This window comes from Petromyzon marinus, chromosome 34, assembly GCF_048934315.1.
Source record: "Petromyzon marinus isolate PM22_M1 ecotype Great Lakes invasive population chromosome 34, UKy_Petmar_22M1.pri1.0, whole genome shotgun sequence".
In the NCBI taxonomy this organism is placed as follows: domain Eukaryota; kingdom Metazoa; phylum Chordata; class Hyperoartia; order Petromyzontiformes; family Petromyzontidae; genus Petromyzon; species Petromyzon marinus.
In genome coordinates this window covers 5369792-5393339 of record NC_133700.1, presented here as the reverse complement: position 1 = coordinate 5393339, position 23548 = coordinate 5369792, and the positions used below count along the sequence as shown (strand labels likewise).

Genomic DNA, 23548 nt, shown 5'->3' with positions numbered 1-23548 from the left:
ACGTGTGGTTAATGCAGACAGGATTCCTTTAATAAAGATTCTGTCTGGTTTTTTTTCACATCTTGTTACCTGTTTTATTGCCAGAAAGGGTCAATCTTGACTTCGCTTTCGTGACTGCAGGAATTAATATTCCTGGGTCTTTCGGTAAAGTCACATAGCTAGGTTAAAAAAGGGTAAAACCTATTGTTACATGTTCTTTACCCGCCCCCTACTGGACATCTGTGAAAAAGAGCTTCATAGCTCGTCGGATTCCTCCTCCAATGTAAACAAATATTCTGGTACCGTGATTGGTGGAGCTGGGCAGGATGGGGATGACGGGCGAGAGGCCACGCTCGGGGCTGGGCGCGCCGTCCCACAGGTGCGGGAAGCGCGAGGGCTCGTCGGGTCCCAGCACGCTGTCGGGCGACGACGCCGGTACCACGCTATCGGGCGATGATGCCCGCACCGCGCCGTCGGGTGAGTCACGGCCCTCGCGAGGCTCCGGCAGCAGCCTGGGCAGGCACGCGCACGCACGCACGCACGCACAAAGACAAAGTTCCCCCGTTGAGCCTTTTACAGACTGTTGGGGCAACTGCTGTCAGCGAGTAGCACCTAATGAAGGCTGGCACGGCACCAACACCTCCGATAAGCGAGCTTTGGTGGCTATGCACGGTGAGAAAGAAGTTCAACGAACATATGGTAGAAGCAGAATGGACAAGGGAGAAGAGATGGGGGTTATTTTGTAGGAGGAACGGAAGCAGATTAGCGAAGATTGCTCCGAGAGCGCGAGACCGGGCACAGGGTGACGGAGGCACAGAGAGGGACGGCGGCGACTGGTAGCGTAGAAGACGGGACGGCACAGGGTAGGAAGAGACGATAACAGTAAGATAAGGTGGGGGCAAGACCATGGAGGGATTTACACCGAGACAGAGCGTGCGAGTCATTGAGCGAGCGAGTGAGCGAGCGAGCGGTCGGCCATACCGGCCGTCCTCGGGGTGGCTGTGTGGCGGCGTGGGGAGGGAGGCGGGCACGTCCACGCAGTGGGGCGCCACGGCGGCGCGGGCGTCCAGCCCCGTGAGCAGCGGCGCCACGGCGCGGGACGGCGACGCCGGCGCTCCCTGGAAACGGCTCAGCTCCAGCGCAGCCGCTGACGCACGGAGAGAGACGCATGCACAACGCAGACGTGATCGTCATCAGTGGTCAGCCTTTTTTTTTGTTTGTGTTCTTGTTTGTCCTTCCCCCCCCCCCTGCACCTCTGATTAGCAAGGGTTGGCTACGTACAGCGCAAAAAAAAAGCTCAACGTACATATATAGATAGATTTGTATGAATCGTAGATAGGTCCATGATGCATATTTATTGTGCAATGGGTTTAAGCTGTGCCAAAACGAACCTAAACCTCATTTTGTCGCTCCTGTCCATTGAAGAGCCCCCAGTAAGTAAATACACGAGTGAACGTGCACCCGTCAAACACAGCGGGCACACGCGTGCCTGCAAGTGTCCGCGTACACATGGGGAGGGGGGGCGGTGGGATTGGGGGAGAGGGGGGGGGGGGGCAAGGGGTGGGGGTCCTCACCTTCGGGACCCAGGAATCCACCGCGCTTGGACGGAACCTCCTCGCTGGACGCGAACCCGTTGAGGAGTTTGACTCGGGTTCCGGGCGGCGGAGTCGGGGGCAGTGACAGTGGCGGGGTCGGAGGGTCACTGACGTTCTTCTGTGCGGGGAGGTGAGGGGAGGCGTGCGTGCACGCGAGCACGTACGCACACACACACACATTCACGCGCACGCACACACACACAAAAACACACGGGAGATCTAAAGTCCAATCTTTTCTCACCGGTGGAACGCATATTCAGGTTGTCCATGACACACGAAGGAGGTGCGGGCAGGGTTAGAAGCAGAACAGTAGAGGATGAGGAGGTGGATTAACAAAGAGAGATGCAGGAGGAGTCAATTTAAAAAAAAAACATTGACAGTAGGCGGTGGTGGTGGAACATGAAGCTGATGATGGTAGGAAGAGGTGGTGCTAGTTGATTCGAATATATGGATCATGACAGGAGGCGAGTAGATAGAGGGTAATGGGAGGTAGAAGTGGAACAGACGAGGTGGAACAGCAGAACAAGGGGAGAAAGGGAAAAAGAGGGCGTTGACAGGGTGACAGGAAAGATGGCGGAGGAGAGAGGGAGCAGGCGAATGGGAGAATGACAACGATAATTAACATACCAAGACCAGGACAGAAACGACGGAAGGGTTAAAAGTTGGACGGCAGACAAATTAACACAATCAATAAATGACGTTGGGAGGAGGATATGTAAAAGATGACGAGGATGATGACGACTGGAAGGCGATCACGGCAGCACGGGCGGACAAAGGGGTAACGGTGAGTCGGACGAAGATGGTTGGATGACAATGGACGGCTGCGAGAGGACGCTGGGATGGATGACGATAAAATCATCGTCGAGCGCTTCCGCACGCGGTCAGCGGGAGCGTGCCGCACCTCGCACAGGAGCTGCGTGTAGTAGTCGGTGGCGCCTTCCAGCAGGGCGCTACCGTAGGCGCCACGCAGCTGAGTGCAGCCTCCGTTGAGGCGGCCGCTGCCAAACGGCGCGAACAGCTCGTAGTTCACCTTGATCACCGGCTCCATGAGAGGCAGCAGCGGGAGCTGCGGGCCAGAGGCAGGAACAAACCATCCCGTGTCAGCGCCAGCCCCACCTCGTCACCTCTAAAACCATGACGGATACGCGTTACGGGGTGGGGGAGGGGGGGTCCGGTTTGAGTGGGGGGGGCGGTCACTTTAGCCGGGCGTTGCTTTAGCAGCCCAGCTCCAACGTCAATGGAACGATCTGTCGAAAACTAGCTATCAGTGAAGCGGATAATGTAGATAAACATAAGTGACGTCCATCGACAAGCGATTCTGCTGGGTCCTGCCAAGCTACGCAAACTGAATCGCACAGGCGTGCAGCCGGCTTTATAGCCACACTGGCGACACGATTCAAGAAATACTTCAATGCAATGAGCAATTATTCAAGCCTCACTTCCGAGCTATTCGCTCGGTTGCTGGGTCATGGAAAGGGAATGTAACAATAAAGGCACGGGGGGTTGGAGACCAGGAGCCCGGGGTTTGGCGTGGTGGCGCGGCCGGCACCTGCTGCAGCTGCCGGATGATGGCATCTTTGCCGATGCCGATGTCCTTGTGGTCGTCCTCGGTCTTCTTGCGCTTGCGGATGGGCGAGTCGGCGCCCCGGTGCCCCACGCGCTTCCCCTTCAGCTCCAGCTGCCTCTTGGCGGCGTCGCAGTCGGTGTCCCCGGCGCCACCCATCTTCACGTTGAGGTGGACCCCGCCGGTGACGGACGCCTGCGGAGCACGCGGACCGGGTCGTACAAAAGACAAAAGACTCCCCCCGTATAGCCTGCAACAGACTCTTGGGGCGAGTGCTGTTAGCGAGCGCCTATGAAGGCCGACAGCACACGAGGGGGGTGGGTGGCCAACACGATGTATCCCAGGTGGCAATGTTTACACACCAGGTCCCCATTTGAGGCTGAGGGGAGGGCCCAGGACCGGTTCATATAATCGTCACTGGTGATGGCCGTGAGCAGGAATTCAACTCGGGTCGCTGGGTTCGTGGTGCGGCGTGCTAACTGCTACACTACCGCTCCCCACTGGGGGAGTGCACATATCAGACATGGGGTCAATTACATGAAAAATGACAAAAGCATTGTAAGTCCAAGTGACTATTTACGTTGTAATTGCAACACATCGCAAATAGGATAATTACCATTGTACGTAGAAGGAGGGGTTAGTTACTAATTACGTGTGCGGGCACTTGCTGTGTATTCTTGTGCACGCGCGTGAATATTTCTGTGTAAGAATGCGATGCATGACATTTTCAGGTGGCACGAAAGCACCAACTCTCACCCCTTCCCAGCATGCCCCTCGGCCCCCCCCCCCCCCCAGTTATAGGACAGCATTTACACACACCGCAGATTCTGACACGAATCGTGAATCTCACCTCGACGTATCTGGGCACGGCGCACATCTGCTGCTGAGCCTGCGACATCACGTGCTCCTTGTCTTCGGTGCCCAGGCTGGCCTGAGCCGACACCAGCGCGGGATTCCTCGTCTGCAGCAGCTTCTTGAGCAGCTGGTGGCCCAGGTCCACCCGGGGGTTCTGCGTAAGAGCGCTGTCCGGCCCAGGCCCGTGCGAGTTGGCCAGGCCGCCCGGGCCCATCAACGCAACCCCTCCTCCGTCGGCACCGTCGTAGCACTGCGCCGCGCCGCCCACCATCGGCCCCGCCGCCGGCACCTCCGTCTTGACGGTCCCACCCTTGAGCGAGTACGCGCCGCCGCCATCCGGCGTCAGGCTCGGGCGACGGACGCCGTCGGCCGACGCTGCCTCGCCCGCCCTGTGCTGCGTCACCGTCCGGTCGAATTCTTTCCTGCCCTCCCATGGCGACTGCAGGTCCGGACGCGTCGGCGTCGACGGCACGCTGGAAAAGTGCAGCTCCGGCAGCTCGGAGACCGGCGTCGAGGGCTCCGTCGCCGGGTCGCCGCCGCCCGCCGTCTTCTTGCGGACCTTCCGCTTCTTGCCCTTCTCGTCGGGGATCATGTCCGAGTAGAGCTGGATGAGCGGCGAGACTGCCCCAGCGTACACGGGCGACAGCTGGTGCATCCTGGGCTTGCCGTCAAAGGGGGAGAACGCGGCGGTGGACTGCGGCTGCGGCGCCGCTCCCGAAGGGGACATCTGCCGCATTTGCGGCGGTGTCGGTCCCGGCATCAGCCCCATGCTGCCGGCCCCAGAAGCGTCACCAGCGGTTGCGGAGGCCTGAGCCGGATCCTGAGCATACGATGGATTGTGCGAGGGCGACATCATGAAGTCCAATTTGCGAAGGTGCCCAGGCTGCTGCTGCTGCTGATGTTGCTGCTGCTGCTGCAGAGGAAACGTCTGCACCTGCATTGTTTGGTGAGGCATTACCAAGGCGTTCGCCGGTGCTGGTCCCACCATTCTCTGCCTGCCAAAGTTCTGCTGCATGAGCTGCGCGTTGGAATCCTGGAAGCCCTCGGGCATCTGTGGCGAGGCTGACGTGGGCTGGCCCGGCGCATCGCCGCTCACTCCCAGCGGCGTCGGCTGGCCCAGCTGTTGTTGCTGCTGCACGTTACCGCCACCACCGCTGTTCGGTAGCCTCATCCTCAGGAAGACAAAGGGGCGGTTTGGCCCAGCACCTTGCGCCGTGGTCCACGTGAGCGGCACGTGCGTGCTGCTCTGCTGCGGCACTGCTGGCGCTCCCTGCTGCTGTTGGTGCTGCTGCATCATAGGTAGTCCCATCCGCTGCCTGGGCTGTGTCATCATGGCAATTCGTATTTGCTGCTGCTGTTGCTGCTGTTGGGGGAGCATGGCAAGGTTTTGCTGTGACGGAGAAGCCATGGTCAGCCTCTGTTGCTGCTGCTGGTGCATCATGACAACACCTGCTTGCTGCTGGTGCATCATGGCTGATCCGTGATGGCCCTGGGGCATTGCCGCCTGTGCCTGCTGCATCATGGGACCTCCTTGCTGCTGCAGCTGCTGCTGCTGCCCTTGCTGCATCATGGGGAACCTCTGCTGCTGGCCCTGCTGCATGGCAGAAGCACCTTGTTGCTGCGGGTGATGCATCATCATGGAAGGGTGTGTCTGACTTTGCTGCTGCTGTTGTTGCTGCTGCACCTGGTGAATCATAGAAAACCTTTGTTGCTGCTGCTGCATCAAGGAAGCTGCCTGTTGCTGCTGTGCCTGATGCATCATGGGAAACCTCTGTTGACCCTGCTGCATTACGGCCATTCCTTGATGTTGACCCTGCTGCATCACGGATGCCCCTTGCGGCTGCACCTGATGCATCGTGGGAACTCCTTGCTGCTGACCAGGATGCATTGCGGGCATCCCCTGGTGCTGCACCTGATGCATCATGGGAGTATCAAGCTGCTTAACCTGGTGCATTGTTGACATGCCTGGCCGTTGGACCTGGGGGGGCATCATATGAATTCCTTGCTGCAAAACGGGAGCCCTCTGCTGCAGATTCTGATGCATCATACTGGCCGTTTGCTGCGGATGACCCTGCTGCATTGTGGTAGCTACTTGGTTATGCTGCGGCAACGCCGGCACAGATTGCTGCTGCTGTTGCTGCTGCTGTTGAGGCTGAATCATCATGGGAGACCTCTGTACCTGCTGATTCTGATGCAATGTGAGCAAGTCCTGATGCCGCTGGGCTTGGTGCATCATGGGAGGGCCCTGGTTGTGTTGAGCCTGCTGCATCATGGGTAGCACAGAGTTCTGCTGCTGAGCAGCAACAGAAGAATTCTGGTGTTGCTGTTGTGCCTGATGCATCATGGGAGAGCCTTGCGGCGACTGATTCTGATGCATTGTGGAGGCGCCTTGGTTGTGCGGTGGGATTGTCTGTGGCACTTGATGCTGCTGCTGTTGGCTCTGAGCCTGATGCATCATGGGAGTGGCTGGTTGTTGACCCTGCTGCATTATGGAAGTACCTGGCTGTTGAGCCTGATGCATCATGGGAGTTGACTGCTGTTGAGCCTGATGCATCATGGGAGTCGATTGCTGTTGGGCCTGATGCATCATGGTAGTCGATTGCTGTTGGGCCTGGTGCATCATGGGAGTTCCTTGCTGAGACTGATGCATCATGGGAGCTGATGGTTGTTGAGTCTGATGCATCATGGGAGTTGTTTGCTGCTGAGGCTGAAGCATCATATTTCCTTGTGTGCGATTTTGGTGCATCATGGGAGTTTCTTTCTGCAAAGCCTGATGCATTGCAGGAGTGGCGGGCTGCTGCTGGCGAATTTGATGCATCTGCTGATTCTGGTGCATTATGGGAATACCTTGTTGATGATTCTGATGCACCATGGGAGACCCCTGCTGCGGACTCTGATGCATCATGGGAGAGCCCTGCTGCGGACTTTGATGCATCATGGTACTTCCTTGCTGCATCATGGGAGATCCTTGTTGCTGGTTCTGATGCATCATGGTATTTCCCTGCTGCATCATGGGTGATCCTTGCTGCTGCTGACCCTGATGAATCATGGGTGATCCTTGCTGCTGCTGACCCTGCTGAATCATGGGTGATCCTTGCTGCTGCTGACCCTGATGAATCATGGGTGATCCTTGCTGCTGCTGACCCTGATGAATCATGGGTGATCCTTGCTGCTGCTGACCCTGATGAATCATGGGTGATCCTTGCTGCTGCTGACCCTGATGAATCATGGGTGATCCTTGCTGCTGCTGACCCTGATGCATCATGGGAGATCCTTGCTGCTGCCCCTGATGCATCATACCCACGACCTGTTGGGGCTGCTGCTGAAGGTGATGGTGTTGCTGCTGCTGTTGCTGCGACATAACGCCGACATTGTGAGTCACGTGGCCTCCAGGCAGTGCACCAGCAGCGCCTGCAGGCTGAGCGTTGAAGGGCGACGCAGCCGTGTGGCTCAGCCCAGCCGCCTGTCCCCCTGTGCAGTGCTGTTGCTTTGTGCGATACTCTTCGATGAGATCCTCGTGCTCCTTCTGCTGCTTCTTGACCTGCAAGAGGGCAGAAGAGAGACGTAAAAAGTCACTCGAGCTAACGGCAGCGAAGACAACCGACGTTGCTGGCCTCCCCCGCTCAGAGCATCTTTACCCTGCACCCGCAAGTCTGGTTGAATAATCCCCAACCAAAACGAAGACGTAATCCAAAACGAAAACAACCTCTTATCTTGTGAACACGTATGCAAGGCCATGTGTCCCGGGCTCTCCAAAACTATTTACTGTATAAACTTTGCCCTTGGCAAAAACATAAACTTTGAAGATACTTTAATAGTGACACCACTGCAGTGGTAATGCATCAAATAATATATAATTATATCGGAAGGGATCTCAGTAGTAGCTCTGTGTTATCTACTTCCGAGAACTGTTCTCTCACATGAAGGATCACCCTTGTTCTGCAGGAGATCCAACGATAGCACAACTGGGATAAACTTGGGAGGGGTTTGAAAAAAGATGACATTTAAAAAAACAAGATCTTCAGTCCACGCACGCAACACACCAATCGCCCACCCAATCGTCCGCCTGCCCGCCCACCTACCCAATCGTCCGCCCGCCCGCTCACCCACCCAATCATCCGCCCGTGCCCCCATCAACCCACCCGCCCACCCAATCGTCCGCCCGCCCCATCCTACCGACCCGTCGGCACCAGCACCCACCTGCTGCAGCTGCTTTTGCACGAGGCTCTGGCGCTCGGTGACGTGCTTCAGCTGCTCGGCGTCTGCGTCGGCGAGCTCACGGCCCGCCTTCTTGGCCGTGCGCTGCTTGGCCGACAGCGCCTTTTTCGACTTGCGGTGCGCGCCCACCTGCTCCTCGAGCGCGCGGTGCTGCATCCCCAGCAGCGTCTTGGTGTGCAGCAGCCACTCCTCATACGCCTGCCGCTCGTCATCCTCTAAAGAGGGGAAGGGGTGGGGAGCAGACGTGGTGGTGATGTGGCAGTGGTCGTTGACGATACAGGCGGACCCGATATCATGTTGCAATACCCATGACCGCCGTTGTAATAAGCCACAATAAAGGCCTCTCTATCTAGCTTTGGACAATGTCATTGCTCCGTCTTCACATTTTCTCGGGCGTGTTCCCTCCTTTGTCTGCCAATCTTGCATTAGTCTTGATCACGAGCCATCAACCCTTCTAGCGATGTGTCCTGCCCACGGCCACTTACCATTCTTAACAGTCGATATGATGTCGCTAATGTGTGTATGTTTACTAGTAACCAGGCCAAACCCTGTGTGGCTTGCAAAGACTCCATTGTTGACTTCCCACAAAGCGGTACTTATCCTATAGACCTTGAGTGGTGACGGGCTGAGCTGGCCTTGGATTTGACTTGAATTTGAATCCATGACCTATTGATTGTGAGCCAATTGCTCAAACAACAGTGCCACCCACCCATATATATATTAACTGTATGGAATGCATATTGTCACTCGTGCGGTGAGTTAATGTGCGGGTGCAAGTTAAGTGGCGGTGGTGAGGAGGGCAAGACTCACTCATGACGCCGTGGTCGGAAGCGGGAGGGGCCGGTCTGGACACCGGAAGCACTCCGGGCCCATTCTCCTCCTGCTGCTGCTGCGGCGGCGCACACAGGACCAGAGGATGGTTCCCATCAGTGGTGAATCAGAGTCATGCATTTACCCACCAAAGGCATTGCCGAGTGCTATGCAGGAAAGCTCCTCCCTGCTTTTTGGATGACTGGCCATTCATTTAATGGTTTGTGAAAAACCCTCGCGAGCTGAACAGTTCCCCCACCGAGTCATCGGGCGGGCACCTCACTGCAATGTGACAGCCCCTTTTGTCAATCCACTGCTGGATGAGGGCCTTCCCCTTGCTATGCGGGTCGTAGCGGTTATCTGACCACGCTGGTTGATGCGTGTTGGTGTATGCGGGGAGCATAGACTTATATCACAAAGACAATATCACAAAGAACCAATTAAATTTGCTGCATTGCAGACTGCTGCCCGCTCTTTCACCCGACAGTCATCTATAACACCTGTTATGCATCGCAGTGGCCCAACAAAGCAACATTGAAGTTCAACCCCTCCATATCTCCTGACATCTGGCACATTCCAGGTCACCTGGTCAAAGGCGCTATTGATGACAAGATTCAGAAATTGATGACTCCCAGCACTGCAGGCTTTCCTGATAGGTAACTCACGGCAATTATTGGCGATTCGTCACTAAAAAATGTTTTCCCCGTAATGCAAAACAAAATCTGTAATGATTGGACAGATGGAGGGCACTGAAGTGTTTTCATGTTTTACCTGGTAGGTGTGCATACCCTGCTGGGGGCCTGGAGAGCCAGCCTCCCCTGGGAACACGGATCTGTACAAAAACACACAGACAGCACGCATGCGGCTTCAACTCGTCGCACAGAAGTGGTCGGCCGGGTGGGTCAGGGCGGTCACAAGCAGTGAGCTGGCGACGCTGAGTGCGTCAACGCCAATGCAAGCCAGTCACGTTATCAGGTTCTGAAAATAGTGATTTGGTGGTTTCAGCTCAGTTTCTGCGTTAAAAAATGATCATCATTTATGGGTCGTCACTGAAATACAAATTGTTATGCGATGAAGAACCCTTTCCCTTGGTTTTGGATACAGGAGTCTCTCTCTCTCTTGCAGTCACTTCAAGACTGTCATCTGCCTCGCTCCGACACAGGGCGATACACTGCTAGAATCTGATCACCTCTCGCATGTTTGAAGGTCTCAGCTAATGGCTGTACTGAATAATGACTGTTACTAGATTTCGATTTAAAGCTTTCGTGACTGCAGGGATTCATCTTCTTGGTTCTTTCGGTAAAGTCACGTAGAATTCTACGTGACTTTACCGAAAGAACCAAGAAGACTGTTACTAGAATCGTATTCTCACTTAAATCGGGGCCAACTCTGCATAAGAGTAAATTGACGAATATGATTTGACATGCAGTGAACTACCCGCTAAAGAGCAATATCTGGTGTAGGGTAAATTTAAGAACAGAGCACAGAAGCGATTCTGTGGAGTTTTCTTCCGGAAACGTTCTTCTGACGGTGCGACAACCATGTGCCAACTTTCTTAGCCACGTGCCTTTGCAGCAACACCCGTAAAGCAGTCGATACGTTCCCCCCCCCCCCCAAAAAAAGCAACGCCCTGCAGGCTGGCGAGTGTGACACGCCACGGCTCTCCCCGTGTGCGTTACTCACGTTACAAAGTAATGCAGCGCTGCTTTGACCACACGCGCACACACACACATCTCGACACAACGGGCTCCCGCCCACCTGTTAGCGACGTTGATGGACGGCCCGCCGATGGAGCCCTGCGACATGACTTTGTTGATGCCCTTCAGCACAACCATCTTGGCCTTGGCTATGGGGTCCGTTATATCGTCGGTGGCGAACTTGTCAAAATCTTCGGGAGGGGAAGCGCAGAGAGACGGAGGATGTTTATATGCAAGTGCGGAAGTTGAGCAGGGTTGCGTGCGGTAAATGATATTGGCACGGGTGATCAGAGGAGACATGTTTCTCTGTGGTCAGGGCAGAGAAAGCCCGGGAAGGGTTACGCTCGCCTATGGCAGCCTGGAGACAAAGCACCCTGGTAGTTTCACTGGGTTCACTTTCCCCCTCCATCGGAGAAAGTTTTCCCCAACTGATTTCAATGGGAGACGATGCCACATTTTTAAATAGGATATGTTTTCATCACTCAATTGCCATTCTAGATGAATGGTATTCCAATGTTATATTTCTACAAATGGTAAACATAGCTGCTTGAAATATTATGTTACTCTATGTAGACATTCATGTGAAGTTTCACCTATCAAAATTCCTGTATTGTCAGAAAAATGTATTCAATTTCACTTATATAACCAGCACATCTCACATACACACACCAAGAACTCCATTCACACACACATTTACCTTCTCACAATCAATCTCATACATACCCAAACAATCCTGGCAATACAGAGGGTAAACCCAAATACACACACACACAGCAACCCTGAGCACACCCAACATATCACACAGATTATCTCGCACACACACACACATACACAATCCTGGCATCGATCACATCCCACACGCTCAACGTTTCAAACGCACAAATCCCCGGCACTCACCTAAATTCGCAAAAAACCCTTGCTGTCGCTGAGAGGCCAAGTCTGGCTGCGCCCCGACTTGCTCACCACCACCACCACCACCCTTGCCGGATTCCGGCTCGTCCTTGGGAGCAGCCATCTCCGCCTGCCCGGCCGCGTCTCCCGCGGACGCCGGCGCCGCCTCGGCTCCCTCGGCCTTCTCAGCTGGCGCAGCAGCCTCGGAGCTTCGTGGGAGAGCGTCGGGCGCCGCCTCCTCCGACTTCTCCGTGGCCGTGCCAGGCTCCTGCTTCACGGGGTTGGCGTCGTCTGCACGGTCGCCGCTCGCGGCCGCCGCCACGGTCGTCGCCGCAGTCGTATCAGGGGTTCGAGCCTTCTCGCTCTCCGGCACGCTTGCTGGTTCAATGGGAGTGACGGCACTGCCGCCGCTCTTGTTCTGCGCTTCCACCATCTCGATGTTGGCCGCCTGCGACTCTTTCGCCGCCGCCGCCGCTTGCACTTGCGGCGTCGGCGCCTTCACGCCGGTTGCTGTACGCGCGGGGTCGGGCGAAGTCTTCTCGTCGGATTCGCGATCCACCGCCGCTTGCGCCATTTGCTCGCTTGCTGCCGTCCTCGACCCCGCCGCCAATCCACCCTCCTGCTCCTCCTTGTCCACCGGCTTTTTGTGCTCGTCCATCCTGTCCTCCAGCGGGTCGGCGAGGGCCAGGTCATTGAACATGTCCTTCTTGTCGGCCAGGTCCAGCTCTGGGTCCGTGTAGGCCAGGATGTCGAACTCGCCAGCCTTAAGGAGGTCGTCGAGGTGCGGGTCGTTGGTCTCCAGGTGGTCGAGCGTGTCCAGGTCGCCAGCGCCCTTGCCGTCCACGGGGTCGAGGTTCAGGTTGGCGAGGTCTACGTCGTCCTCCAGCGCCTTGTGGGCGGCCAGCGCCTCGTCCATCTCGGCGCCGCCCGCCGGAACCATCTCCGGAAGCTTGTCGTCCGTGCAGGGCTCGGCCGCCAGCGCCGCTGCTGCCGCCGTCGACGTTGCAAGCGGAGAAGCCTGGGGCGGCTGCTGTTGCTGCTGCTGGTGGTGCTGCTGCATTGGTGGCAGCGGCTGCTGTTGTTGGACACCTCCAATAACCCCACCAGTGCCAGCGACGGTGGTGAGGCACGGCTTGGGAATGAACGGCGCCAGGCTTTGATCGGCGCATGTCTGCGCAACGGACTCTTGTGCCGGGACTGGTAGACAGTTCTGCTGCGGTTGGTGTTGCTGAAGCTGCTGGTGGTGCTGCTGCTGCTCAGCCCTCTGCTGCATCTCGGCAGGAGCGACGCCGACGCCACCGCCGCCAAAGTGCAGGCGAGGCCGCATGGCCGGGTTGTGCCTCAGCTCGATGTAGTACTGGCCCTGGTGCATGATCTGGCCTGCGATGCCATGTGGCTGGAAGGCTACGGGAGGTCGGGCCATCTGCCCGTTGGCGGGCGGCACCGCCGCCCCCGGCATTCCCGTGGGTTGAGCCGGAGGGGCCGCGTGGGACGCGGGGCTGCTCATGTCCAGCGAGATGGAGCGACGTAGGCCGCTGGCCTCCCCCGGGAAGCGCGGTGCCAGGCTCGAGGGCGACTGCTGAGCGGCCTGGGGGCTTGGGAAGCCGCCCACGCGCGTGGTATAGTAGGCCATCTCCGCCGAGCCGGCGACCCTGCCAGTGCCACGCGACAAAGCGTTAGCCGACAGATCGGCCTGAAACGGCGTCACCCACCCAGACCCGAATACCCGCACACAGTAATTTCATGATGTCACCATCCAGCGGTAACGATTCTATTCAAGAATTTAATCGATTTTGATGCGTTATCATCAAAATCGATTAATTTGTGTGGTTTTGTTCACTCCCATTGTGCTCAGTGCACCATTTGTACGTGCACAAACCACCAAACTCCCCATTTCCCCACAAAAAAACTCTTTATAGACTTTGGGCAGGTGCTCTTAGCGATTCACTTATAAGGGTGCCAAGGTGCACAAAAGGTGTGGCCAGGACCACGCCCAAGCCGCCTTGGTCTCCCCACATAATTTACTTATGAACACGAGTTGACCTACAGTGAGGGAAAAAAGTATTTGATCCCCTGCTGATTTTGTACGTTTGCCCACTGACAAAGAAATGATCAGTCTATCATTTTAATGGTAGGTTTATTTGAACAGTGAGAGACAGAATAACAACAAAAAAATCCAGAAAAAAGCATGTCAAAAATGTTATAAATTGATTTGCATTTTAATGAGGGAAATAAGTATTTGACCCCCTCTCAATCAGAGAGATTTCTGGCTCCCAGGTGTCTTTTATACAGGTAACGAGCTGAGATTAGGAGCACACTCTTAAAAGGAGTGCTCCTAATCTCAGCTTGTTACCTGTATAAAAGACACCTGTCCACAGAAGCAATCAATCAATCAGATTCCAAACTCTCCACCATGGTTAAGACCAAAGAGCTCTCCAAGGATGTCAGGGACAAGATTGTTGTTTCTCTTCAACGTGACTTTACCGAAAAAACTAAGAATAAGGTGACAACAGTTGGTGCGATTATTCGCAAATGGAAGAAACACAAAAGAACTGTCAATCTCCCTCAGTCTGGGGCTCCATGCAAGATCTCACCTCGTGGAGTTGCAATGATCATGAGAACGGTGAGGAATCAGCCCAGAACTACATGGGAGGATCTTTTCCATGATCTCAAGGCAGCTGGGACCATAGTCACCAAGAAAACAATTGGTAACACACTATGCCATGAAGGACTGAAATCCTGCAGTGCCCGCAAGGTCCCCCTGCTCAAGAAAGCACATATAAATGCCCGTCTCAAGTTTGCCAATGAACATCTGAATGATTCAGAGGACAACTGGGTGAAAGTGTTGTGGTCAGATGAGACCAAAATGGAGCTCTTTGGCATCAACTCAACTCGCCGTGTTTGGAGGAGGAGGAATGTTGCCTATGACCCCAAGAACACCATCCCCACTGTCAAACATGGAGGTGGAAACATTATGCTTTGGCGGTGTTTTTCTGCTAAAGGGACAGAACAACTTCACCGCATCAAAGGGACGATGGACGGGGCCATGTACCGTCAAATCTTGGGTGAGAACCTCCTTCCCTCAGCCAGGGCATTTAAAATGGGTCGTGGATGGGTATTCCAGCATGATAATGACCAAAAACACACGGCCAAGGCAACAAAGGAGTGGCTCAGGAAGAAGCACATTAAGGTCCTGGAGTGGCCTAGCCAGTCTCCAGACCTTAATCCCATTGAAAATCTGTGGAGGGAGCTGAAGGTTCGAGTTGCAAAACGTCAGCCTCGAAACCTTAATGACTTAGAGAAGATCTGCAAAAAGGAGTGGGACAAAATCCCTCCTGAGATGTGGGCAAACCTGGTGGCCAACTACAAGAAACGTCTGACCTCTGTGATTGCCAACAAGGGTTTTGCCACCAAGTACTAAGTCATGTTTTGCAGAGGGGTCAAATACTTATTTCCCTCATTAAAATGCAAATCAATTTATAACATTTTTGACAAAAGTTTTTCTGGATTTTGTTGTTGTTATTTTGTCTCTCACTGTTCAAATAAACCTACCATTAAAATTATAGACTGATCATTTCTTTGTCAGTGGGCAAACGTACAAAATCAGCAGGGGATCAAACACTTTTTTCCCTCACTGTAAGAAAGGCCCAGTGCCGAATAGGATAATACTCGCACAGCCATGTTGGCTGCCGCGGCCAGAAATCCGAACTCGTGTCGCCGGGTGCGTAGCGCCGCGCGCCAACCACTGCGGCACAGCTCCCAAAACTCACAGACACACGGACAGGCGCGGGGTCGTCGCCAAACTCTCACCTCTGTCTGAGACGAGCGGCATCCGCCGTGAGGCCCCCCGGGCCTTCCGGGCTGGGGAACGGGGAGCGAGGGCTGCCCCCGGCGACGCCCGGCATGAACCGGCCAGGGACTTGGCTGAACATGAGCTGCTGGTTGCGGAAGCCCGGCATTGTGCCCTGCATGGCACAGACACCACGGCAGTAAATACGACGCACAATGACGTTCTAGTATGCAGAGAAGTTCAATCGTCCGTCAGGTCGGTCACAGCACTTGCTCGAGTAATTTTTTGTCGTACGGTATGGGTTCAATGAGCATGCGTTCATTTTTATTAGAAACCAAACAGAGGAGGAACGTATGGTGTTCATGGTGATCTATGTACTACCTATATGATCTTTACACAAGTTGAGAAACCCCAGAACTGAAGATATTCACCAAATCCATCGAAAATATCAGCACGTGGTCAATTACTAATATAATGAGCCAGGAATGTCTATTTGTGTGTAACGCATGCGACGTCACTCCACATGCAGGACCCCTCCCCAATAACCACTAGCGGGTGACGTCACTCCACATGGGGCAACCACCCCCCTCATTAATAATCATGACCAGATGACATGAGGCACCGCCCCTCATTAATAACCCTTAGCGGCTGACGTCACTCCACATGGATCACCCCCCCCCCCACCCCGATTAATAATCATGCGCAGGTGACTGCACTGCATATCGAACAGCTTCCCTCATTAATAATCATGACCAGGTTAGGTCCTCCAAATGAACCCACCCCCCTCATTAATAATCATGAGCGGGTAATGTCACTGGACATGGGGGTGGGAGGGGGCACCTCCTCCCCCCTCCTCAGCATCAACTTACAACCCTCACTGCAAAGGCAGAACCCTCACGTCACGCGATCTCCGTCACGCTATTGAGACAGAGGTGCAAAGGACGTCATGATGAACAAGGGATTATAACCGTTAAATTAAATATGTCTGTGTCACCGCGGTCATACAAATTGCAGACAAATTGATGCAATGAATATAACGACGCGGTCTGATTTCGCTTGAATGTTTCAGATTTACTGCAATACACCCGTCCTTGGACGGGCTATAGGCTAGTATACGAGTGAATGATCAATAGTCAGACCTCCCCAAAGCCGCTGCTATTTCTGGCACCTTGCGGTGCAAAAATCCATTGAACGCCCGCGCAAGATGATTAAATCGTTCCATCTCCACGGCGCACCGACTCTCAGGAGTGTGTTCCCTGCCCTGGTTGCCAATCCATCGTTAAGTCTCGACCTGTGGTCATCAATTCTCTTATAACGACGCGTGACCCCTCAAAACCCACTCCGCTTTTCTAAACGGTCAACAATGGCATCTCCGCTTTGACATGCTTCACTCCATCTTTTCCCCTTTCTGTCTCTCAATGCAATTCCAAGCATGCAACATGTTTTGTTTTTGCTCCATCTGTAACATATATACACCAGTGTTAAATAACTGACATATCCAATTTGAATGTGTAATATTATTGGGGAACCGTGCATTGTCTTGGTGTGGTTCAGGACAGTGTTTGTTGTTGTTGTTTTGCTGCCTTGCCCCAAATGCTTGCATTTGGTGTTGACAAATCGGCAGGAATTTATGTACTTGTGCAATTTGCACTGAGAAACTTTATGTATATTTATTCATTAATTATTTTTTTAGCGACTTTTCTCTATCCTGCACTCAGCTTTTGTATCCATTGTTGCTGTAACTCTCTCTGACCTGCCCCTACTGGACATCCGTGAAAAAGAGCTCCATAAGCTCATCGGATTCTTCCAGAATAAATAAAGGAAAACACTTTTAGTCTCGCTTAAAAGCCTTCTTGGGTCTATTCGGGCTCTCAACTTTGTTCTCATGCCAAGGTGCGAGAGAGCAAGGCCATCCCGCACCTCGGGCACTGCCTATGCGGGAATCTCACCTGCTGTACCGGGTAAGGTGGAGGAGGCTTGTTCATGGGCTGTCCTTGAGGGGAGGTGTCCGATGACCAGAACATCACCCCGGAACCTCCCGGCATCCCCGTCTCCTGCGGACCGGCGCCCTGAGGCTGCGGCCTCTGCTGTAACACAACGGCGCACGTTTCACGAATCGCCGCTAGTGCTATCGGTGCCGCCTGTCAATCGTTAAGACTGCAAAGTCAGCATCGTTAATCTCGATTTATCTATCAATCTAGATTCATCTAGATTGAAAACATTTCTTTAGAATTGCTTTTTGTGTTTAGTTGTTTTTCTTTGTCCATCCCCCCACAACTCTGATTAGCACGGTTGGCTACGTATGGTGTGAAATTATTTTAACATAAATACTTTCAATGCCATTATTACCACGATCGTCACAAGAGGCATGACACACGAAGCAAGACCATAATCACCGATTTCATATTCGTGAAATCTAAGGCATCACACAATATACGCTCTGCCTTCAGAATGTGGCAAAATACGAGCGGCGTGTTTAGAATTTGTATTCGGCTAAATAGAATGAGGAAGACAAAAGTGAGCACCAAGGGCCAAAGCAATTACATGACCACAACAGCCCATGGCGGAGAAGGGGCGGGACACATGAGGAGAGCAGTGTAGAGCATAACCCCCACCACGAGCAAATGAAAAAGGGGAGACACTGAGAGACACAAGAGAAAGTAAGAGGGAGACAGGGAGAGACAAGCAGAGAGACAGGGAGAAAGACACAGGGGGAGACAGAGAGACATGCCAGCTTATTTGAAATAAATAAATATGAAATTCGGCTTCAAATAATGTTGTCGGTCGAATAGTATAAAGTACTATTCGGTGCGCCCCCAGTATCGTTACTATCGTCACAGCAAGCATTATCACCACGTACCGATCATTCCAGTGTAACCCATCCTTAACCAAGCACTACACAACCTACGTCAGCCAAACAACACAAGAGATACCACATCACCCACCGCGCCATGCTGTCCCAGAATCCCCTGCAGTGGGAGCACGTCAGGCCGTGTGGGCGCCATCCCCTGCTGCTGTGCCATGTGCACCGCGCCCGGCACGCATGCAGAGCCGCCCCGTGCCTTCGCCTGTGCCATCTCCATCGCACCGGAACCCGCGCCGGAGACGGAACCCAACGCCGCGGAGACTGCCGCCGTCAGGCTCCTCGCACTACTCCCTCCGGGCGCTGTCGTCGGCGAAGCGAGGCCGGGAATTTGAACGGAATCGCCTGAAAGCGGCGGCGTGAACATGTCGCGCGAGCCGGCTTCCAACGCTTCCACGGCGGCAGCGGCAGCGGCTTGTGCCTGCGATTGGACGCCCGGCGTCGTGGGCGGGGAAAACATCTCTCGGGGAGGGGCGGTGCCCGCTTGCGAGTACTTGCCCTCGACGTTAGTTTGCCGCGTCACCCCAGCCGCCGGTGCGAACTGCGCGCTGGGCACTGGTTGCCCGTCGCCGTACATTTCGAACGCGGGTTGCGACTGCGGCTGGCGGGCGTAGGGGTCGGCCGCAAATGGTCGCGGCGTCCCCGGAGGTTGCGCGTAGGGGTCGGAGGTCATGGGCCGAGGCGTCCCCGGAGGTTGCGCGTAGGGGTCGGAGGTCATAGGCCGAGGCGTTCCCGGCGGCTGTGCGTAAGGGTCGGAGGTCATGGGCCGCGGTGTTCCCGGCGGCTGTGCGTAAGGGTCGGAGGTCAAAGGTCTTGGCGTGTGGGGCGGCTGTGCATAGGGATCAGAACTGAGAGGCCGGGGTGTCCCCGGCGGTTGAGCATAGGGGTCGGAGGTGACAAGGGGCCGCGGCGTGTGGGGTGCCTGCACGTATGGATCAGGTGGCAGCGTTCCCTGTGCGCCTGCGGCCTGTCCGTAAGGGGACGTGGGCAGTGTCTGCTGCTGCTGCGCGTAGTGCTCGGTGGCGCTGGGCGGTCGCCGGACTGGTGATCCGTGAATCGCGGACGGCGACGGCGCGTACCCTCCGGGGGAAACGCCCATAGGCGGCTGGCATGGCTGCCCGAGTGGAGGTTGCTGAACACCGCTGGGCGACATGACGGGCAAAGGCATCTGTTGCGGCGCTGGGAAGGGCGCCTTGAACATCTGCTGCTGTTGCTGCTGCGGCGGCGGCAGCTCGTCCGGCCTGGAGGAGAGGAGAGACGGGGGCGGCCCGGCGGCCCTGAAGTAGGGTTCGGCGATCGGCGACGGCCGCGGGGTGCCGGGCGCCTTGGCGTACGGATCGCACAGTGCCGTGGCGCGGGGCGCCTGCTCGCCCGCCCCTCTCCGGAACGCGGGTTCCTCCTTCCTCTGCGGCGTCTTGGGCATCGCAAAGTAGGAGTCGGCCGGCAGCGTCCCCACGGGGCGTGGCGTGCCAGGAGGGTTGCCGTACGGATCCAGGTTCGGCGCCGAGTGTCTCCTGACGGCGGAAGGCGGCGTCGTCGCGGACGTCGCCGTTGTCGCCGGCGCGGTCGCGGCACCGGGAGCGGACGCAGGAGCCTCGGGCGCGCCAGGGTAGGGGTCCCACGGCGACGCTGGGCGGGAGCCAGAGCCCGACTCCGGCGGGAGCTCGGTGTGGGGGCGCCCGGCGGCCTGCGGGAAGCCCTCGTGCGCTGGCGGTGGCTGCAGGGGCGCGCGCGGCTGCGACGGCGCTCGCGGCTTCACGAACACGTCGTCCAGGCTCAGCCCCTTGGGGTTGGACAGCGGCCGCGGGGAGAACGGCGCCAGCTTCCCCCCGCCGCCGTCGCCGCCGCCACCGTCGCCAGCGAAGGGGCTGCGGGCCGGCTCGGCCTGGCTGGCGGCGCTGGGAAAGCTCTCGCCGTCCGGGAATTCCGAGGCCGGCGCCGTAGCTGCGCCATCCACCTCCGCGTCGCCGGCGCCCTCCCCGTGGAGGCTCATCTTCTGCTGCTCCTGCTTGGCGAGCTCCAGCTTCTGCGTGGCCTCCAGCTTCGCCTGCTGCTTGCTCTGCAGCCGCAGTTGCTGCAGCGGAGACGATAATTGTGCACCGCGGTGAGCGCCTGCGTCTATGCTGTGATTGCCGCGAAATCGTTTCGCACGCTAAGGTGCAATGGGATATTAAAGTTTTTGCAATATCGGTTTCCTGTGATGTTGTAATTGTATTTCACATTTCTATTGCATTCCTTGTGTGTGCTTTGCTATACTTCATAGTGTGAATGAATATTGCTTTCAAGTTCATTAACTGCAATTGAATCAACGTATGCCTACAGTAAAGTCTTTGTGATCGATGCCAATCTATAATGCATATGAAGCCCACATTGTCTGTTACACTCAAAGTAATCAAATAATTAATGAGCTGGAAATACAATGGCATCACATAACTGCCACGCCGTAAATTTATTTACAACTTTCATTACTGTGTTCGTTATTTCGGGAAACAAAATGTTTACTAAAAAATGAAATGAGCAAAGTTAATAACAATACCACTACATTTTACAAAACGGACGATACCGTTATCATGGACCTTATATCGTACATTATAGCATAGAATCGCCACACTGTGGCAACCTTAGTGTACATACTGTACATGAATTGCTTTAAAGGACAAAATACATCCGTGTCTTTGTAGTGGCTAAAAGCTACCAACTAACTGTATCACCTGACAACATTCCCACAACTGGCTCTACCTGGCCAACAACACGATCAATCCATTTTGCTATGACCGACTCATCCTGTGAATTCATTCCTATCTTGGCAGATCTTGTTAGATAAGCATGGTTGAGCCCGATTCGTACTTGGATGGGAAACTGGGAATACCAGTTGTTGTTGACTTGGGCCGTGAAGCAGCAAGAGATGGCAGTGCAGCAATGGATTCTTGAATCTATCTGTGCGGACCTTAGTGTTACCTCCCCGCTTAAGAGTGGGTTTTTCCCTGGGTAATTTTTCTCCTACACGTCAAAATGTTCATAAAAGAGAACAGACCCCAAAACATCTTAATGAAGGGCCCTCAAAAGTCTTGAGATTCAGCGACATTTTCCTGGGTAACGTAGTAGGTTTTCGGAGTCAATGTTATAATTCGCAATTGGTTATTGGGTCGGCCGCGTAAAAGATCTGGCCATATTGTTGTTGAAAGACCCGGGTAAGTTGAAGAACATTTGAAATTTGGTCAGTGGGCATTAGTCTTTAACTTACCGGGTGAGCCGAGACAAATAATAATTGGTGCGTTAGACACTTGTACACATGACAATTTTATTTGTTTGGCCATGTCGGGTGGTGTAGGGTCTTACGACACAAGGTTGGTCGGATTATTTATTATTATTTTGCACCCTATTATCCTCTCCATAGACAATTATTGCTGCTTAAAAAGGACTTCAACAGCATCCATCCGTTATAGAATATACTCAAGACTTTTCAAGTATTTCTGTAAAGGAAGATGCAACCAAAAAACAAATAGCTCCGATACATACCCATTGCGCTGTAGTGACATCACTGCATTGACGCTGTATTGACACCTACGGGTTACAGTGACACACGACGTTACAGTGACGTCACTAGTGTGCAGGGTTGCCGCGATATCAATTTTCACGATACGATATAAATTTTTCATGAAATGTTGATCATCACGAAACAAGTTTCCTATATATATGTAATAGTACTTCGCATGTTTTTATTGTATTGTTTTTGCGCTTTGCAGTACATCCAGAGTGCTTTAACCGCAATTCTCATTAAACATAACCTGGCGTATGTCTTCTAATCATTGCAACTTTACAATTACACAAGCAATAATTGCATAAATGAGAAAACTACAAAATGATGGCGTCATGCCGTCACTTACTCTGGAAAATATTGAGCAAAGCACCAATACATACGAATAAGGTATGTATGTAAAACTTAATGATTGTGTTTGTAATTTCTTAAGTATTTCATCATGAAACAAAAATGCTTTAAAACATTAGATGGGAAACGATAATCATTATATGATATTTAGCAAACCGGTCTATATGGCTGATGTGGACCTTATATCGCACGGAACATCGCGGAATCGCCATATCACGGCAACCCTACTCATGTGCCACGTTGACTTATAAAACACAGCTTTTAAAATCTACTTCACCGTCATGGACAAAAAGCTTCAATTGTTGGGCTGCTCGGGACTCACAGCCGAGTTAAGAATCTACAAGGTAACGGCTATTTGCCTTTGGGACTTTGGGCTGCATCTTCCTTTAGGGCCAACCATCCGACACGCGATCCCTCGGATTTATTATCGCATCGGCAGAAAAATCCTGGTATGCGTTTGTGCACGTACCGCGTGTCAAGGCGAGTGGGTGGCGGTGCGCTCGATTATAATGAGAATCATGCAGGCCGTTACAATTTCATATCACGAGATGCCCCCCACCCCCCTTTCTGTGCGCCATTATCCCTTCCACACCACTGACCTGTCGCTGCTTCCACTCATGCTCCTGTTCGACCTCCTTGAGCCTGTGATGTTCCTTCCCCTGTCGCACATGGACATCATCAGACTGAGTCGACGGAAAATACTACGGATGGGCAAACAGATGATGAATGGATGGATGAACGGATAAATGGATAAGTTACATGATGACATTTTACAAAACGGACTCTATGATTGCCGCGAATCGTATATCATATGGTACACACACGGCCTACTTTTTTCCAATGTCATGGGACCTCTAACGTCCACTGTAAAGCAGACGTAAAATATATGATCATTAACACACAGAAGAATTAACCGGGGTGGCCGCAAGGCTTGAACCACAAACCTCCGCAACAACTGGGTAGTTGTAAGGACAGGCCGATGGGATTTTAATCAACGGATACGTTGGTAGTGAGGAAGATGGATAGATGAATGGACAGCTGGGTAGCGTCTTCCTATAGGCCCGATCTCCTTTTGAAACAATGCTGCAAACAAACTAAAACCCCCAGAAATATTTTCAGAAAGCATACAGCCAGGCAAATGCGCACACACACACACGCGCACAGCAAGAAGATATCCACTCACAACTGGACATCATCCCCCAAGCCCTTCGCTCGTGAGGAAGAGCACAGACGAGACCGCGTACCGGGATCTCGGGCTCCGTTGGGCTAAACTGGTCGACCGTCTCGGGCAGCTGCTTCTTGCGGGGAGGCCTGATGCCGCTCTGCGCCCGCGTGATACGCAGTGCCGCACGGTTGTCTCGGGCCTTTTGCTGCAACAACGAAACAACAACCACAAC

General features: G+C 54.0%; 1 protein-coding gene across 14 annotated transcripts in view; it reads right to left on the bottom strand.

Annotated features, from left to right (window-relative positions):
* LOC116948619 (histone-lysine N-methyltransferase 2C-like) overlaps positions 1-23548 on the bottom strand; it is a 151952-nt gene that overhangs the window by 20753 nt on the left and 107651 nt on the right. For 8 of the 14 annotated variants that reach the window (XM_032965457.2, XM_032965467.2, XM_032965460.2 and 5 more), the window contains 17 exons: positions 23396-23521; positions 22751-22810; positions 21782-21826; positions 18345-20336; positions 17349-17486; positions 15420-15574; positions 11616-13261; positions 10780-10909; positions 9793-9853; positions 9022-9100; positions 8194-8426; positions 3989-7534; positions 3124-3333; positions 2476-2640; positions 1554-1692; positions 961-1126; positions 283-491 (listed from right to left, as the gene is read on the bottom strand). In XM_032965457.2, the coding sequence (XP_032821348.2) occupies positions 283-491; positions 961-1126; positions 1554-1692; positions 2476-2640; positions 3124-3333; positions 3989-7534; positions 8194-8426; positions 9022-9100; positions 9793-9853; positions 10780-10909; positions 11616-13261; positions 15420-15574; positions 17349-17486; positions 18345-20336; positions 21782-21826; positions 22751-22810; positions 23396-23521 (9100 nt within the window). The remainder of the gene's footprint in view (positions 1-282; positions 492-960; positions 1127-1553; positions 1693-2475; positions 2641-3123; positions 3334-3988; positions 7535-8193; positions 8427-9021; positions 9101-9792; positions 9854-10779; positions 10910-11615; positions 13262-15419; positions 15575-17348; positions 17487-18344; positions 20337-21781; positions 21827-22750; positions 22811-23395; positions 23522-23548) is intronic. The other 6 variants (XM_032965461.2, XM_032965459.2, XM_032965464.2 and 3 more) reach the window with 6 other exon arrangements.